Raw genomic sequence first — 18,300 nt, 5'->3', positions numbered from 1 at the left:
GCCACGTGCCTCAGATTGTTTCACAAGATGAAACTTCACGTATTTTCCACAGTATAAGAATTTGTGTGGCGGTAGCTGCAGTTTGTGGAGTTTAAGTCCTGGGGTGGGTAACTGATCAGTTGATCCGATCAGAATCGGTCAGATCAGACGAAGAGGAGGATGAGTTGCTCGGAGGCCAGTGAATGCAAAGTCTGAGACCCGGCATAATGAGTTTCACTGTTACTGAGCTGACATTCTGCTGCTTCATCTGTACCCAGAGCATGCTCTGTGCCCAAAAAATGTGGCGTAATGACTAACCAATGAACGGTATGTATATTCAGCACCTTCTCATTCCAAAGTCGTGAAGGACTGCTGCTTTGTCAGGGATTTCGGCGTAACATATCATCGCTAAAAGCCACCTTTTGCAGTGTTATGATATGCTGCTGGTTGGCCGGACGTCATTGGTTATGGCAGTATTATATACGGATGGGCAGTGTCAGTCAATGTTGCAGCCGGACAGAGCCTGTTGTGGCTGTATGATACGCCGCTGGAAGGCGTCAGGTTAAAACGTTGCTGGTAATTTTATAGTACAAGGAGCTGGGACGGTCCAACAAACCCTGGACTTTCACCCAGGAGCCTGGTGTTCACTTACTCTATGACTGCAGGGCCAAACCATGAGTTTTTTTCGAAACCAATCCACGTCCTTTTGTTTCCTAAACGACCTGTGCCTTTCTTGCATATTTTTACCATGCGCTTTTGTTGACATCAGTGTTGGTTGCGGCATCCCAGAACATCAACAGCAGATGCAGGAGGATGCCTAGAACGCAATATGTAGATGTGCAAGTCCACTGACAAAGTGGCAATATGTGATGACTTGGGATGGCAATGTGTTGGTATATTCCAGATCCAAAAATATATAATGTGCCTGCAGATGTTGATATTGTGGTGGGCCCCCGCAAATAAATGAATATGTGGGAAACACTGCATTAAGAGGCGCAATGGTATATACTACATAATGAGTTACTGGAACAGACAGGAATACTGTAACATTGAATCACTGGGTAATGATTAGCTCAGAAGTATCTGTGAATTGGTATAGGAACCTCAATCTTCATTAGTGATTCCTGATTACCTTTGAATCAGTCACTGACTGGTGCAAACTAGTAACGACTCATTAATTTCTCATTACCTAATCATTAGTTCCTCCTTTTGTGCCCCTAAAGTAAAGTGGTATATCATATTGAGTAGTTAATAAGAAGTCCCTCATTACTTCATGATTATCTGAGCTTTACTTACCCTTTATGTTCCATCCCATCATTATATATCCTTACCTTGGGGTTATCGAGGAAGCACTCGTCAACGATTCATTAATTATAATCTCGTTTATGATTCGTTCCTCACTCGTTTCTTCGTTTGTGACATTTTTCTGTAGGCTAACTCATTGCTTAATGCCACTTTGGGAAAATGTTAGGAATTTGGCCATGCATTCATTATAATGTTTTTAAAAAAGCTAAAACAATATATGTCACAAAATTTGATTCTTTCTTAATTTGGCTTTCTCTTCCTGTCTCTTTCTGTGTGTGCGTACCTAAGTGCGTGCATGCGCGCGTGCCAGCCCATGTGAGTGCCGACCAGAAGCGCGCTTGGTTCACTCCGCTCCTGAATGCCGAGAGCGCACACAGAAACAGACACGGGGAAATAACAACTTACATGGCTCTCTTGTTTCATCTATGGCAAATCAATTATGACTTGTTAACGCTAGTGTACTTGTAGCCATCCTCCGTGAAGGCGAACAACAACAAAAAACACTGTTATTATTTTCCTCAAACAGGATCGCCAACATATCAGCTGTTTGCCACAGTTCCACATTCCGGCGCACACGGGAAAAATGAAGGCGAAAAACCGTGACCAAAGCTTGTCGGACTCCAGGGAGCTGGACGGATCCTATGACCAGCTAACGGGTGAGCAAAAGAGCGTCTGAAACATCGATGAATGTGTGTGATCGCCTGCAGAAAATAAGATTCAATATGTAAAGCTGATAAGCTGAGAGCAGCACTGAACTTCAGGTAGCTTTGAAATGTCATAACCTGCCTGCCATTCATCTCATCCCAAAACGAAAACAGAGCAGAATATGTTTTGTTTTCTGGATATTGACAATTTATTTTTAGTGCACGTGTAAGTTTAGATCGTTTTTTTTGTACTTTAATTCACAGCTTCCGTGGTTACAAATGCTTTTTTGTTTTATCCGTGTTGTTGCTGTGTTATTGCAATTAAGTAGAAGAATTTAGAATTATTTTACCCGCGGGATTAAAGAAATGTGTGACAGGTTAATGGGGGGAAAAAAAATTACATATTGAATCTTTTCATGTCAGTGTTGCATGCTTCTGTGGTTGCGTAATGTGGTGCGTAATGTTGCTGGTTTTTTGTCAACAATTTTAAGACAGTGTGATAATTTGCCTGCCTGGCTCAGCTATGGGAGACCACCTTATTGTCGCTGGCTGTTATGAAAGGCGCTGCAGGGCTGATGACACTTGTCTGACCGTGATCTGGCGCCCAAACTATGGAGCAGATTCCGCGATCTGCTTTGGTGTGTGTCATCACTTTTCTGACCGAAATCCCTCATATTGCCGCGAGCCTGAGAGCCTGATAATCCGAAGAAGTGTGGCTCTGTAGTTAAAAAAGAGATGATACTCTCTGCAAACGCAGCGGACACCTGAGCGACTTTTAATGCCATGTGGATTATAAAACGGGGGGGATTTGTGCTTAGTTTTGTTTGTGGGTGTCTGGATAAAAAATGAAAAAAAACCCAAACCTGGTCATATATTGTGCTTTCTTTCTCCCTGATGGCAGTACCTCCACTTTATCAGTTTTATCGCCATATAATGAAGCGGTTCACTGATTGGCAGTGAGCATGCCTGCACATACCTGCACCCTGTGCGCGCTCCTTTGCAATCTGATCACTCTCTTGAGGTGTTTTCGCCTCACCACAGCCTCCCATTGTCACATTATAGCTCACAGCTCTCCCCCGCTTGTGCGAGCACCGTTTGCCAGTTAAGTGCCAGCTGCCTAAATAAAATGCTTGCTTTTATGCTTGAACACATCTCAGGCCTGCAGAGGGAAATAGTGCCTGTCCAGACAGCTGTGTGCCTCAGGCTCCACAGGGACACCATAATCTCATTTGTCACAAATTTAATGCACCCTAAATTAAGAAAAGATTGCAAGGTGTCTCAGCAAAACCATGTGTGTGAATATTTTTGTGTGTGTCAAAGCGTGTGTAGGCATGTGTGTGTGGGTGAGTTAAGAAGCAGCAGGTTCACTTTTTCTTCAGTCTATTGTTGAAAGTTTAAAAAGAAAAAAGGAAAAAAAAAGAAGACGAATTTGTTCTGCTGAACTTAAAAACATCCATCTACTCAGCATGGGAATTGTAAGTCATGTCAGCCAACCCACACAGTGTGCTGACCGTCATGCTCGGACAAACACTGGGCTTTGCACAGCTTCTCAGAGACTGCACAACACACTCCAGCAGCTTGACTGTCTTTTCCCCCAGTGCTCTGAAACTTTACCTTTGGCTCTGTAATTACTTGCAGATTAGTGTGCAATATGCACCTGATAATGAGATGCATTATGGAGGATTAGTAAATGTGACAGTGCAGGAGATGAAACTTTTTCTAAACCTCTCAGCAAGAATCAGCACTTCCTCTTTCTCCTCTTTTCAGTCCAGAGTGTTGAAGTGGTCCCCCGTGTCTGACTGTCCGCAAGAAGTCATATTGCTTTTTTAATAGTTGAGCGAGGGGAGAGAGAGAGAGGCACCAAGTCATTCAGTGTGGCAGAGCAATTTACTCCTGGCATAGTTTTTAATGACTTTTTCAAAGCTTTGAATTGCATGGTTAATTCATCTTTGTACAACGCTGTCAACTCTAAAACATACTTATCCCTGATGGTTAGCATGGTTATTAAAGCTGCCTCTTGCCAATAAGAGTCAGTGTAATGAAGATGTGATGCAGCTTAAGCTGTGGAGAAATATCGCTGGTCATTTGTTTATGATGGTTTTGATATTATAGATGTGCATGACTGCAGAGTGGCCCAGTGTGTACTGTGTGTGCGTGTGTGTGTGTATGACAGAGAAGGAGCAGGTGACAGGTGATTTTCTGCATAATCCTCACTAAAATGGAAAAGTATATAGTGTGATGTGAGTGCACGACTTGTGAGAATGGATTCTTAAGTGGGTTTTTTGTGTGGGAAGGACAGCTACAGGTGAGTCACTGTTCTTACACACACACACACACACACACACACACACACACACACACACACACACACACACACACAAAGAGAGAGCGTGTGTGTGCTTAAAGCTAAGCTGACCTGTGTTGCCTAAAGGTAGTGTGGGTGGTCTCCAATCACCGTTTGAGTGAAATGTAACCCTCTAGAAATAACTCCCTCTCAGCCTGCTACATTGTACTGAAGTGCGCCCCACTGTGTGTGTGTGTGTGCATGTGTCGGAGTGTGTGTGGTAGCCTGGCGTTCCCCGTTGTTTAAGAGCACCGACTGAGAGATGAGAGGTAATTATAGAAGCGTGGTGCAGTAATCTCCTCTTCCACCTCACAAGCCACACTCAAGAGGAATCATATCACCTACACACACACACACACACACACACACACACACACACACAGTAACATCTCTTCACATATGTATATGCGACTATTATCTCAATCTTGTCATGCTTAGTTTTCCTCGCTCCAAGTCCAGAATTATATCTAAAGGCTCAATCAGCAGTGGTTGGTAGCAGCCAATCTGCCAATCATCCCCTTGTTCTGTCTGGTGTTGCCAGTACACATAATGTCATGTCTTGGTGTTTTAAATATTTCAGAATATATTTAATTTTTACGTTGTGCTCTACCTTGTGTTCTTGCTTCTTGTGTCGTGACACTCCAACCTGATGTGCAGATGGTTTATTTTTCCCCCCTCATGCTCACATGATCTGACAAACCCAAATTACCATCCCTTGTGTTTTGTCATTTTTTAATCAGTGGTCATTAGTTTAACACTACTACACATGTAAGAATGGCTGAGTGCAGAAGGATAATCACTACCAGTGCGAGAAATTAGTTCTCTGTGTTCAGAGGTCTAATGATTAGTCAGTCAACAGGAGATTTATCTGCAACATGCCCCAATGAAATGGTTCCAGCAGCTCAAATATGAATATTTTGTGGTTGTTACAGGCATGCAAAAAGCGACAAAAGAACGTTTCCCACTGGATATAAACCCATTAACACTCCCTAACATATGGATTTTTTAAATTCACGAGAAGTGTAACAATCCACATTCAATCCCTGGTCAAATTACACTATAGTCATGAGTATTTATCAGCTCCAGCTCGATCCAGTAATGGAAATATGATACCAGAGTGGACATGATAATTTTAGCCCTTTTGTTGGTGTGATGCAACAAAATACTGCCTGTTTTCATCCAAGCAGCGCTCAAACATTGCTCAAAAATATAGTCAGCACTAAATTTGAGAGAAAGACTGGATAAGTAAAATATACCTTACAAAAAATGAGCCATTGTACCATTCTCATTATACTGCATGCTGCTTTACACAGAAGAAAAAATTAGAAAGGCTTATCTGCTGCCAAGCGATGTACACAGCTCTGGTCTACTGGCAATGGGAAAGCAGTCAAACGCTTATTTTTAACAGTCTTGCCCACATTTGGCAAACCTACATACATGGCAAATTTTGGTGGAAAAAGGGTAAAAGATGCAAACCCCCTTAGGTCCTCCAGGTGCATGCCCCCTTAGGAAGGAATATTTTAAAATATTAGTTTTGAGAAGTGGATTAACCGTCTATTTTAGCATGAGGATATAGGAAAAAAATAGAATTAATGTAATCTGTGCAAGGCACTAAAAAAAAATCTCACATCTGCCTTCATCTGTTTTGAAAGCACACCTTTGTTCTCCCCTAATTTTCTTTGTCTGAAATTGAACCAGATAAAAAAAAACTTTGAATCACTTTCAATTTAAGTAAGTAAATGATCTCAAACATTGCCACACATCTTGCATTTACTCTCACAATTTTGTCAATGTGACATTGCTATACATTTCGTGAGTAAGTGGTTGTGTTTGTGTGTGTGTAGAATTTTGCTGAAAGGTGATAAGTTTGCAGGCCTGTGACTTTAGTGCTCTACGATAGTAAATTGAATATCTTTGAGATTTTGATTGTGAACTTGATACAGCTACAGTAGATGGAAGTAGAGGTCACATTTGGCTATGAGAAACTGTGGTCATTTTTTCACTATTTGATGGCATTTTTTTTTTTTTGATAAATAAGCCCTATCTGTGTTCTCAAAGTGTGGGATTATTCTGAGGTAGAATTTTGCACCCTTTGGAGGTTAGCTGAATGCAGCTCTGAAATATGCTTGAAGGACTCAAGGAAACAGGAAAGTTGAATTTATTTGTAAATATGCTTACATAGTAAAGACACCTTCAGATAGAAATTAATATTATGTGCAAACACTGTCTTGTGTGTGTTTGTGTTTAGAGGACGTACAGTATGTGGGAGATAGGTTAGGCAGTGAAGTCCATCTTTCAGATTAACTGTTTATTTTCTTGGCAAAGTGAGCTGATCGCCCACTTCCCAACAGTCAGCACAATTGGACACAGACACACACACACACACACACAAACAAGACATGCAAACACAAACATGCACTCTTTTAGTTGCTGGAGCTGAAGTTTTGCTCTTAAAAAATGTTCAGATCGTCCTCTACAGTTGAGCTGTTTCACACAGCAGCTTGGCTCTGAGCTCTAGGAGAGATGTTCAGCCTCTGATAGATCTGGACAGTTAATTTCTCACACGCACGCAGCTCTTAATGAGCAATATTAAGCGTTGGCATTCAGAGGCGCACCAGGCTATAGGTCGGCCAAAAAAAAAAGATAGTCGAGAGAGAGAGGGTAGAGGTGTTGAGGTGAAGGGCATTAGCAGGTCTGGAAGCCACACGACACCCACCACGACCCTGCCCCCAGTGTGAAAATAACTTACAATTGCTAAACCAAACTGGTTCCAGAGCTCGGATTGGCTTCATAATTGAGCCTGTCAGAGGGAGTTTAGCATAGAGTCACCTTCTCGGCATGACAGTTTTTGCTGCAGCTAGACTCGTAATGGCCACTGGCACTAATTAAAAGCCTTGATTTAATGTGTCATCTGATGTGCTGGGACATGTGTGACACACGTTAGCTCATCAGGGATCCTCTCTGGGTTCCTGGGCTCCGGTTCCTCCTGGAAATGCCAGACTTGCTGATGTGAAATGACTTGATTCCTGCATGGAGGAATGCTTGGAGTGGTTTCGCTTCGGCTTATCTGTCACTTTGGTTACATCATCGAGGGAAGGAAGGAAGGTGTAGTGGCAAAGGAAGGATTGAAACAAAGTGCAAGGAGATGAGTTAGGTTGCAGCTGGTGTTGCATTTGTCAGGCAAATCCCAGAGATGCTCTTTTGTAGACTGTAGGTGTTGTTTTCCCTATCATAAAAGCTCCTTCTGCCAATCACAGTCTACTAATGCACAATCCATCAGTGAAGTCCTGTAATTACACAGGAGCTGCCACCTGAGACCTGAGATCTCTCTGACATTCAAATTTGTGCCTCTTAAAGTGGATAAGATGTTTGCATGTAGAAAGGAAGAAGTTTTCAGTGTATAATTGCACATCCATTCTTCCCCGTCTGCCTCCTGATGTCCCCACTATATTTCTAAATAATCTGACTGACAGTCCCCACTTAAGCCGCACTCTCGCTTTTTCTGGAACTCCATCACACTCCTCCCCCTCACTCTGTCTCCACTCTCACAAATCAGATTACATAATGAAATCATATATATTTCTCCGTCTCTAACAGAATGTCTTCAGTGTCTCACTTTCCGTGTCCTGATTCCTACCACCTCTCTCTCCAGGCTCTCTGCTTTTGTAAGTTCTCATACCTTTAGCCCTCACTTCCCAGCTTTCCCATCATCCATCCTCGGACCAAACTGCCTCCCTGACCCGTCTCCCACCTCCTTCTTCTCCAATTCTTTCAGTCCACACTGGAACCAGTGTCGTAATGGGCCTGGAAGCTGGAGTCAATCCTAAGTAGTTTTAATCTTTGACCGAATCTACGGAGAGGCCGGGCGATCGTTAATTAAAATAAGCCCTGCTCACCTCTCTGCCTTGGTGCCCCCCGCCTGCTCTGTTCTCCTTCTCTGTAAACACATTCATTTATAAATGACTGCAGGGAGGAGAGGAGGGGAAAGGATGGAGAACAAAGCAATGGGAGATGGAAAGACAAGAGGGAGGAGTTAAAAGAGTCAATGTACATCTCAGATTGAGAATGAATGACTTAATGGGCAGCGGGGGAATGGAAATCGAAAAAAAAATACGTGATTTATTGTACCACAAACTTACAAGAATTTTTTCCCTCCTCAACACCCGTCTGATGCTGCTTTCCTTGTCAGAGATATTTATCAACAAGCGACTGATTGATTGACTGACGGAGAGTGCCTCTGAGTGTGGCGGTGTTATTTGTCGTATGTGTGTGTGTGTCTCTCTCTCGCTTCGATGTGCTGTCACTCACAACATCTGATCTGCATTAGTGGATGATTTTCTGTCCATTAGCTCAGCCATTCTCCATTAGACTGGTAGTATCTCATCGGGATGGGGAGGAGGGAGACCAGCAGGCAGCCAAATTATGCGACTGTGTATGTCGGTTGCAATCATGTTCTCCTAACTTTGTGCACTTTGACTCATTTTTTATTTGTGTGCGTAAAAAGTGAGAATCCTTTGTCGTCAGAGGTTATCAGCTCTCAGATTAAAGATAGGGGATCACTGTGGGTGTGCTTGTGTTGTGTGTGTGAAGGTGAGGTTGTCTGGAGGGCACGCGTGACTGAGATGGAGAGGATGTCTGGAGAAGTGTGTGGGTGGGCTCTACCATCATTCCCATTTCTCTTTTACTCATTTGAATGTTGCATGTGTGAAAATTGAGTTTGTACAGAAGATGCTGGGTATTTTTAAGAACATGTTACATTTCCCTTCTCTGTGTGTGAACAGGGTTCCCAGGGGTCCTGAAAAAGTCTTAAAAGGCATTAAATTCATTAATCTAAAATTAATTGGTATTAAATTGCATTGAATCAAGGCGGATTATATGAACTTTTTTTCTGAGATTGCATTGGGAAATCTCAAAATGATTGGTTATATCTATTTTTTTTTAGATAATTTACCAAATTTAATGTCACACAAATCAGGATAGAGAAACCAATAACACTCATACATTTACCACATCCAATAAAATGACAAATTAACAAGCCTTTTTTAAGGAAACCAAACAGATACTTTAATCACATGATGTGTTCATTGTTTTCTACATGTTCTACTCTAGGAAGTTTTTTCAGCATTTGAAGTAGATCATTCAACTTTTAAACTTAAACCAAAAAATAATGTTTTATGTTGAAAATTGTCCCTAATTAGTAATTGATGTTGACTTATGTTTTTTTTCCCTTCAACTTTGGTTATTGTAAAATTGGTCTAAATCTTTACTTTGTGTAGCAATAAAAGTCTTAAAAAGTCTTAAATCTAACTTTCCTTAAGCTGGTGGACCCTAGAAAAAAGTAGAGACGGCACAAACAAGCAAACAATAAGTGACTGAGAACATTTACTCTGTTCACTGAAGGTTCTTCAGTAACATCTTCAGTGTGACTGACAGCACAGCAGAGAGTGGAGGTGATTAGAGGAAGCCTGGGGTTTGCTCTTGTCAAAAGCAAAATCTCTCATGCACACACAGAACACACATACGGGCATAAACACACACACACACACGCACGCAGGGTTTTGGCCTGAGGGATGACAGCGCAGGAGAACACTGCAGTTGGTCTTACAATCAATCAGTTAGCTTTGACAAAACTTTGGACAAGGTCTAGTCAATAACTCACAGGCGTGCACATTCACACACTAGACATCATATACACACACATGCGCGTGCACAGCTGTGAAACAGTAGAAGAAGAAAGCCCAGTGGGCAAAGCCTGGTCAATATCTGTCAGTTAGCTGACCAGTCAGAATATACTCAACAACTCTCAATGCTCACACAGTGTCTTACTGAAAGCCCCATCAAGACAAGTTTAATGCAGAATTGCTGTTTCTGGTCAGGAGTAAAAGTGAAACCATGCCATAGGGATCTTAAAAGTCTGGACAGTTTAACCTGAACTGTATACACTGAAATAACATCTTTAAAGGGTCACTGAGGGCAAAAGATTGTGTCTGTTGTTTTTCCAACCCATTTTAGTTGTCACCACGCCCACAAAACATCATGAATATAGGCTGCCACATGACAAGGCCCGATGATTGGCTGTCGGCCCACTACTGAGGCAAGCAGCAAGTTGGGTGCTGATTCAAAAAGGCGGTTTAGCACTGGGTGCCCTGTGAAACGGCACAGCTTGAGTTCCTCATTGCTTTGAACACCACTCTTGCTAAACAACTTTACCTCCTTTAATCCCTCTCTTTAGAGGAAGAATGTTGATGATGCCCCTCTGCCTCCTTTATGTATCATCATTTCTTGTTTACATGAGTATGCTGCCTATGCACTGCAACTGCTAAAGGGAAACTTTGACAATTTTGAACCAGCTCTGTCATCGCAGAGCGTGCACATCAACTGGTGGCTTTCCCACCCTGCTGACCCTCTGATTGGTCAATGCTCGTTGCCTTGTTTGTTGGGTTGGTTGATTTAGGTATTTGGAGTGAGAATGGTTATGGTAAGAAAGTCAAGACAATCAGAGGCAGAGTATGGCCTAATAGGGCAAGTCAAGCTTTCACCAAAAAAAGTCCCTGTGTTTCAGCACCCGGAGCTCCTGGCTCATCTTCTGGCAGACTTTTCTTGGACTTTTAGGTTTTTTTTTCTGGACTTTTGCCTTCAAATGAATGGGAATCTTTGGGTGTTAAGCTTTTTCTGTGCCACTAGGCCAATGCCTGGAGCTATTTTCTCATCAACCTGCAAAAGCCAAACACTGTTCATCTGCACACACTGCAATGACACAGAGCTTGTTGATAATCAGCAAACTTTGTCGTAAGCTACCCACATTGCTACTTTCTAAGCTACTGTAGCTGTCATATTTCCCAGTGCCAGACTTTCAGTGGCAATAGCAACTTGAATTCAGCCAGAGCAAAAAACACCATCTGACTCCCTGCAGGATCAGCAGACTTTCTGGCTTTGTAGTCTCAGAGTGGCGGGAAAGGCAGAGGGACTGCGGGGTACACTCGTGGGTGCACCAGTTTGCTAGCAGCAGTCTCTTTCAATAGTGCTGGCTATCAGTAGGCTGGCAGCTTGACTTCCATCATGCAGTGGACATGGTTTCCTCCAATGTATGTTAGAAAAACAGTACATGCTAAAAAGTTGTAAACTATTCTGTTGTGATTCAAAGGAATTATTTATGTTTTAGGATAAAGCTTGTTGTATCAGGTTTACTTTATGAAAAAGAAACATCCATCAAACACACTTGGCCTTGTTAAATTCTGTTGCAGTTTTTTATGGAAAAGTTAAACTCTGTGCATGATATGCCAGGCGAAGAGAATCCAATTTAATTTCCGATCAATATTCAGAATCTTAATCAATGCTTGTTACATTGTGCAGTGTTGTCGGACAACTTTGTGTTATTGCGCAGCATCATTAACTCGCTGACAGGCCGAGCTGCCCTTGCTCTGGCCTCAAAATGGCGGCCTTTATATCATTGCTCCTCCGTCAGCCCAGGGCCAGATTGTCAGAGGGGACACTTCCTGACAGCTTGGTCTTTATCTCTCCCAGGAGAGATGCTGAAGTCAGCCAAATCTGCAACCAGCTAAATATGCACAGTGTGACAAGGTAGACGGAAACAGGACCAATTGCATTTTGGAGGCTACGATATGGTTCAAGGCATTACAATTGTGTGAGAGAAGGTTATTGAGAAATGTTGAAATGCTGAGCAGGGAATTTTGCGTTCAGCTTCACAGAGCTGTGTCGCTGTGTCCTGACTCGACTGTTGAACCAGTGTGTACTTCCTCTCGGGCAGCGACGCTGAACTACACACTTGTGAAGACACGGACTTTAGAAGTCCAACATATTTGTGTACTTGTAAATCTATTTGCTTTAATCATCTCCATTGCACGCTGCTCGCTCTGGGTGTTTGCTTGTTGGCTGTGGGGCTTGAAAATCCTGTTCCCCCCATGCTATCTCCCTCTGGCACTGGTAAACCGATTACTCACACAGCAACCTGACGTTCCATAAGTGCTTCTCCCCAGGCACCATGGCCCGGCGCCAGAATTTCATAAGAGTTAATGGAGTCTACTAATCAACAACGCACACACACAGACAGAGACGCACACAAACTCGCACACAGGCAGGTTTGATTGATTGGTGGGGTGACAGTCATGACAGCAATGGGATCGTTACCGACCTGCAGCCACTGACATTACCATCAGAGGTGGACCTGAACGTAATGCTGTATATAGAGTGGAGAGAGGGGACACATTGAGAGAGAGAGAGGGAAGTGCTGATGCCCAGTAGTAGAGGAGGAAATAGAAACAGGAGGAGGAAGTCTATTGTCAAATTCTCCCATAATCTACAATATACACATTATACGCGGTGGCTTAAATCCCTGTTGAGATTTGATTAGATCAATAATGGCAGATCCAGGGTCAGCTTTGCATAACACATTATTGGGATAGTTGAGATACGGTCAATGGGCAGCTTGCAAAACCACCTCCTTCACAAACAAACAAACCAAATCATTACAGCATTATTATACATTTGATCATTTGTTTTGGGGAATAATTGATTGTACATCTTAAAGAGGCTAAATTATCTGGTAGATACAAAGTTATCGCACATTTGGCGACGCTAGTTCGAGTTAACTTGTATTTAAGCACCTGTTCACATTCACTATCAACTCATTTTCTGCTGTGACATGACATTTTGCTCGGAAATTTGTTTTTTTTAGCTTAAAATTGCTGTATTTTCTTGCTACTGAAAGAGAACTTGAATTTCCAGTCACGTTTTTGTGCTTTTAATTTAAAAAACTGCTACACTGTGAAATCAAACTATTTGATTTCACTTAAAAAAACTTAGTATCTAGGCTGCCTGAACATTATTAGTTGACTAACTTTGAGAAGAAAGAAAGTTAAGGTAATTTTGTAATGCTTTAACTTGTCTTCTCAAATCCACTCATCTGAAATATTCAAGACAGCCCAGACACTAGCTTTTTTATTTTTTTTTAAATTGATACAAAGTGTAGCATGGTATGCTGGGCTTCAGATCAATTATGTCATTTAAAGAGAAACTTGGGTATTGTTCAACCTTGCACCTATTTTTTCATTTTTTGTTTCCAAGTGAAAAATGAAGAGAACAATTTTTGAAATTGGTCCGGTATTGAGGGAGAGGGCTGCAGCCGGCAACAGCGAAGCAGGCTGCAGTGGAACTACTTGGGCAATAATGCACAATCATTGTATGTCCACTGAAAGTGCTTGTTTTTGCCAGTAACAGGCAGATTGTTTTTAGAAGTATTTTCGACAAAACTGAAAGGACCCTACAGTGAAATAAGACGTTTTTCTTCATTTTCTAGGTGCTATATCGTAGGCGTTGAAGACGTTTCGCCTCTAATCTGAGCGTCTTCTTCAGGCTATGAACGAAAAAAAACAGTTCAGATGAGAGGTGAAACATCTCCAAGAAACTCAAGCAAGTACCAGTGTTTTTATTTACCTTTGGCTTGATACAATCACAGACTTTTTTACACTGCCAAATATTCAGCCATGACACTGAAATATTTCTAAAATACACTAAGCTGTGCTTTCTGTGGACCTACACAACAAACTCCTCTTAGTTCTGCTCTCTCAAACGTACCTCTTGCAAGACTTCTGAATGAGACTTCTCCTTAAATAATTTTGTACAAACACACTGCATCAAGCGATCGCATTGTTCTCATCCTCGTTGCCTGAGGATAGAAGCTCTCCCTGAGCCTCTCAGTGCTGGCCTGATGTATCTGGTACCGTCTGCCTGACCTCAGCTGGGGGAAAAGGCAGGTATCTGGGTTCTTGCGATCCTTAATGATCCTCCTGGTTTTATTCTTGTAGTTCTAGTTGTAAACATGCTTTAGGTAGTGTAGAGCACTGCCTATTTTATGTTCAACCCATTGAACCTCTCTTTATGGGTCCTTGCAGTCCTGTTCAGTGCTGTTTTCACACCACGCAGTGATCTTCCCTGTCAGGATGCCCTTGATATTGCAGGAGAAGAAATTTCTCATTATTTTAAGGGATGCCAAGAATTTCCTCTTATATAAAGCAGTCTCTGCCTTGCCTTTCTCACCACTGAATCAGTATGCAGTGCCCAGGTCAGACTATCGTTTCTGGTTCTGTCCACCCTCTTCACCAAGGACCCGTTTATATAAATGGGGCGTAGTTCCTTCCCTGCTTCTTCCCAGAGTCCACTATCAGCTCCTTTATTTTGCTGTCTTCAGGAGTAGGTTTTATACTGTAGGTAAATGTTCCCACAGTGACTTTACTGATTTTCTTATAAAAAGTTTTTTTGGAATGTGTGGGATGCTTAGGAAATTTCCACTCATAGTTTTGCAATATAGCAATAAGTCTCTCTGGGTCTCAGGTTGTCACATGACCTGCAATTTCAGCTGTGGCCGCCAAACCTGTCGCACAGTGCAGGGCTGTCCTCGGCGGCCCACTGGGGCCGGGTTGTCAGACTTCCTGACAGCATGGTCTTTATCTCCCCTGGAGGAAAGCTAAAGTCAGCTCAATTCTCAGCTTCAGGTAATTATATTTTTTCCTGCCATTTCAGAACATATTGAGGAGTTTAAGGTGAACAGGCAGAGACGAAAACTCACAAGAGAATAAACTCAGAAGAAATTAGTTACTTTTGTATTCATGAAACACATTAAGATAATAGCTTTCTCTTTATTTAATGTGTTTCTAAATTCCAGTTTTCTATGCATGACCAAGCATGATATTGAACAGTGACCCAGTGCAAATAATAAGACATGTAATTATAAAGGCCATAATGAAACGTGTACTTGAAGAAAGTCACGAAGTAGCATCTGTCTGAAGGTTGTTTTTTTTCGGTCACCATCTCTTTTTTTTTTCTCCCAACCACAAAATGTGTGCCTCTAATGAGGGCGAATTAAGGAGACGCGGTGCGCACGTTCAGATGCACACTCAGAGAAAGTCATTAGGAGGGGTAACGATTATTAATGAGGCCAGTGTAAGATTCATGCGCTGAAATATGGGCCTGTTGTTTCCTCCCTTCATGTGCATGACTGAGAGAGGTTCTGCTGGGTTCTGGCATCAAAGGAGACATTATTGACGATGTATGATGGGACCCCCGACTCACTGAGCAGGTTAAGCCCAGTTTGGAAATTCAACCAGTTAATTTAAATTTTACTTTTATGTGCATTAATATATTTTGAAGATTCTCACATATCAATCATATTCTTATTTACTGTAATGTGTATCAGTGTGCTTATGTGACACGTCAGTTTCAAGGCTGTCACAGTGTATTCCTGCATTTTCCTTTTCAAGTAATAGTACGTAGAATTGGGTTCCAATGTTTGATAAAATATCTGAATTCAGAGGCTAACAAGGAGCTTCAGAGCTTTTTAATATTTTTTTTCCCTCAAGGATTACCGCCAGGAACATTTTTACTGATCATTGCACTTCATGTTTACTATTTGGGATTACTCTCATCCATACCATATCAATATATTAAATGTATTAACTTAATAGTTGTGAATTGTGTCCCCCAGGATCAAACCGCTCAGTTCAGAAACATGTGACATTGTGCTGAGTGACAGACAAACGTAAACTGACTACAGTGTGCAGTGATGAGTTGTGATGGTGTAGTCAATATGTCTTTGAGCGAGTGTTGCTGTTTTTGCAATCAGAATTTGAAAATAGCTCTACATCAGAAAGGTTTACATCAGCTGCTGCTACCTTGGTTGTTTTCGAGAATGCCTCAAAGGCGCTCCTCTTAACCAAGGTTTATGCTTGCTGTAGTGTCCCTGACACGAAGGTGTGTATGCCGAAAATGACGACATCACGCATTTTGCGTTGTAGTTGTAGGTGGACTCTCGAGCCAAAAATAGACTGGAAAGTGGAGAAAGACACATCAATATTATCCAGTAATATAACATGCATTTTTCTGAAATGGGCCACTTTTACAGGTGACAGAGTATTTTTACACTGTAGTATTGATACTTAGGTAAAAAGTCTAAACACTTCATTTCACAACACTTACAGGTTATGAACTGCAGTGTTTTCGCCCTGTCAGCCCAAAAAAGGTATTTACAGATCCGAAAGCTTCCAAAGGTTAAAATGTAGACTTTAGTGGATGCAATAAAGAATACAATAAGCAATACTTGAATTAATTTTATGCTGGATTAAAATTTGATAATCAAACACCAAATCATAAACATCTAGCATTTTAGTGCACCTTATTGTCTGTGCTTTAAGTTTTACTTCACTTCAGTTTTGTGCTTAGTAAAGTTAATTGCCTCTAGAGGTCAAGCAATTTGTGAGCAGCACAAGGAAATGTCTCGGCTGTTTGTGCCTTCATGAACGTCCTGAAGGAGGGTTTGTGTGTGTTTGTGGGAGTGTCTGTGTTGTACAGTACTACCTCATTGATATTCCTGAGTAGATCTTGACATTAGGGAGTCATTTGAGTTTGACAAGCGAGAGGCAGAGGTCTATTGCAGATTCTTCTCAGCTCTTCTCTCACCTTCACTTTTCACCCTCCTCTTTAGGTTTTCTCGTATACATGCCACGCTTTTATGAATAAAAGGCTGTATCAGTGATGATGTTTTCATACTTAACCCTCTCTTCTCTTGTCTTCCTCAGCGGTGGAAAAGGTGATTAAAGTGGATGTAAAATTAATAGTTTTAGCCTCAGCTTTCAAGCCTGGGTGGGCACAAGTTGTACGAGGACTGGGCACAGTAATGGAAAATAATGTGTGTGTGTGTGTGTGTGTGTGTAGGGGTTGTTTGTCACTAAGGGAGATTTATTCATATCAGCCCATCAGCTCGATGAGGATGGCAGGGTGAACTTAGATTAAGGTCATACAGTTCAAGAAAGAAAACACAGACATCTTTCCGCCTGTCAGATGAGTCAGTCTTAAAGAACATAAGCAAAAATAACAACTTAAGATAAATAATGTAAGAAAAAAATGTTACCCTTCGTGCATTGTGCTATGAAGTGACACATACAATTAGACAGACCATCTGGGATACTTCCACAGTGAATCATTTCTAATGCAAAAAGTCGCCCTTTATTATCTTTCCAAAGTTATAAATTTTTAACATTTCAGTCTGTTAATAGTGGAGAGTGCCAATTTGGGAAATCTGCAAAGACAATCCCAGACTAACATCACTGAGATCACATGCTAATATGATGATATAAGCACATATGTAACCTCGTCTCGCAGGAACATTAAAGTGCGCATTTATGTGCAGGCGCGTGCAGAGGGAGAGAGGATGATGGTGCCTCTTTAGCTTTTGATGTCAAACGTGCTCTGTTGTCAAGGCATATTTATTCATTTTTGTGAAGGTCTGCCCTTGGCACTTACAAAGAAGAACATTTAACCATTAACAGTTTAGCTATTAATAACCTTGCTGTCATCAATCAGGAATGTCATATATATTTATTTGCCACGACCAGGGTAGCAACTACTTTTCTGGGGGTCCACACAAGTAACGAAAAAAAATGAAAAAGATGATGAAAAAGACCTACAGAAGGTGAAAGGTCATCCATGACATGAGTGCTGGTTGTTACTGCGGTTGCTGCAGGTGTTTGGGATCACTTGCTGAAGCAGACAATATTTGGATTTTCATGCTTGTCTGTTATTGTAAATGTGCTTGGAGAGGCCAAAAAGCCAAATAGAAGAGTGTATTTTAACAATGATTTCTAACATTGGATATACCAACTAAAACAACATTATATTACACACCATAGGAAATCCTGCCACAATAAGATTTGAAGTTATTCTACTGTACTGTTTCTGACCTGTCAGAAAAACCTTTCCTTCATGGTTTAGCTGAAAGATTGACCCTGACTATACAAAGGTTCCTATGGTTTAGCCATGTGTGTTTTTTTTTTTTTAGAAATATAAAGGTTAAGTCACTTCAAATTTCATAATAATGCATTCATGCATACTCCATATTAAAAATGCATAATAAGTTATATGAAATTTTAAAAGGATTCCTGTTCAGACTGATGACACTGACTATATCCATGTCAAATTTAAAGTGATTTAAAAGTGTATTTTTTTGAGAAACTTAAA

At 41.4% G+C, this 18,300-nt stretch overlaps 1 protein-coding gene across 1 annotated transcript in view; it reads left to right on the top strand.

Annotated features, from left to right (window-relative positions):
- The first annotated feature begins 1,656 nt into the window (after positions 1 to 1,656).
- LOC121954434 (Kv channel-interacting protein 2) overlaps positions 1,657 to 18,300 on the top strand; it is a 115,058-nt gene continuing 98,414 nt past the window's right edge. Inside the window, exon 1 of the mRNA XM_042501932.1 lies at positions 1,657 to 1,940. Coding sequence (XP_042357866.1) covers positions 1,868 to 1,940 — 73 coding nt within the window. The 5' untranslated portion in view covers positions 1,657 to 1,867. The remainder of the gene's footprint in view (positions 1,941 to 18,300) is intronic.

This window comes from Plectropomus leopardus, chromosome 15, assembly GCF_008729295.1.
Source record: "Plectropomus leopardus isolate mb chromosome 15, YSFRI_Pleo_2.0, whole genome shotgun sequence".
Taxonomy (NCBI): domain Eukaryota; kingdom Metazoa; phylum Chordata; class Actinopteri; order Perciformes; family Serranidae; genus Plectropomus; species Plectropomus leopardus.
The sequence above is the reverse complement of the archived record's forward strand: the minus strand, read 5'-3'. Positions and strand labels throughout refer to the sequence as shown.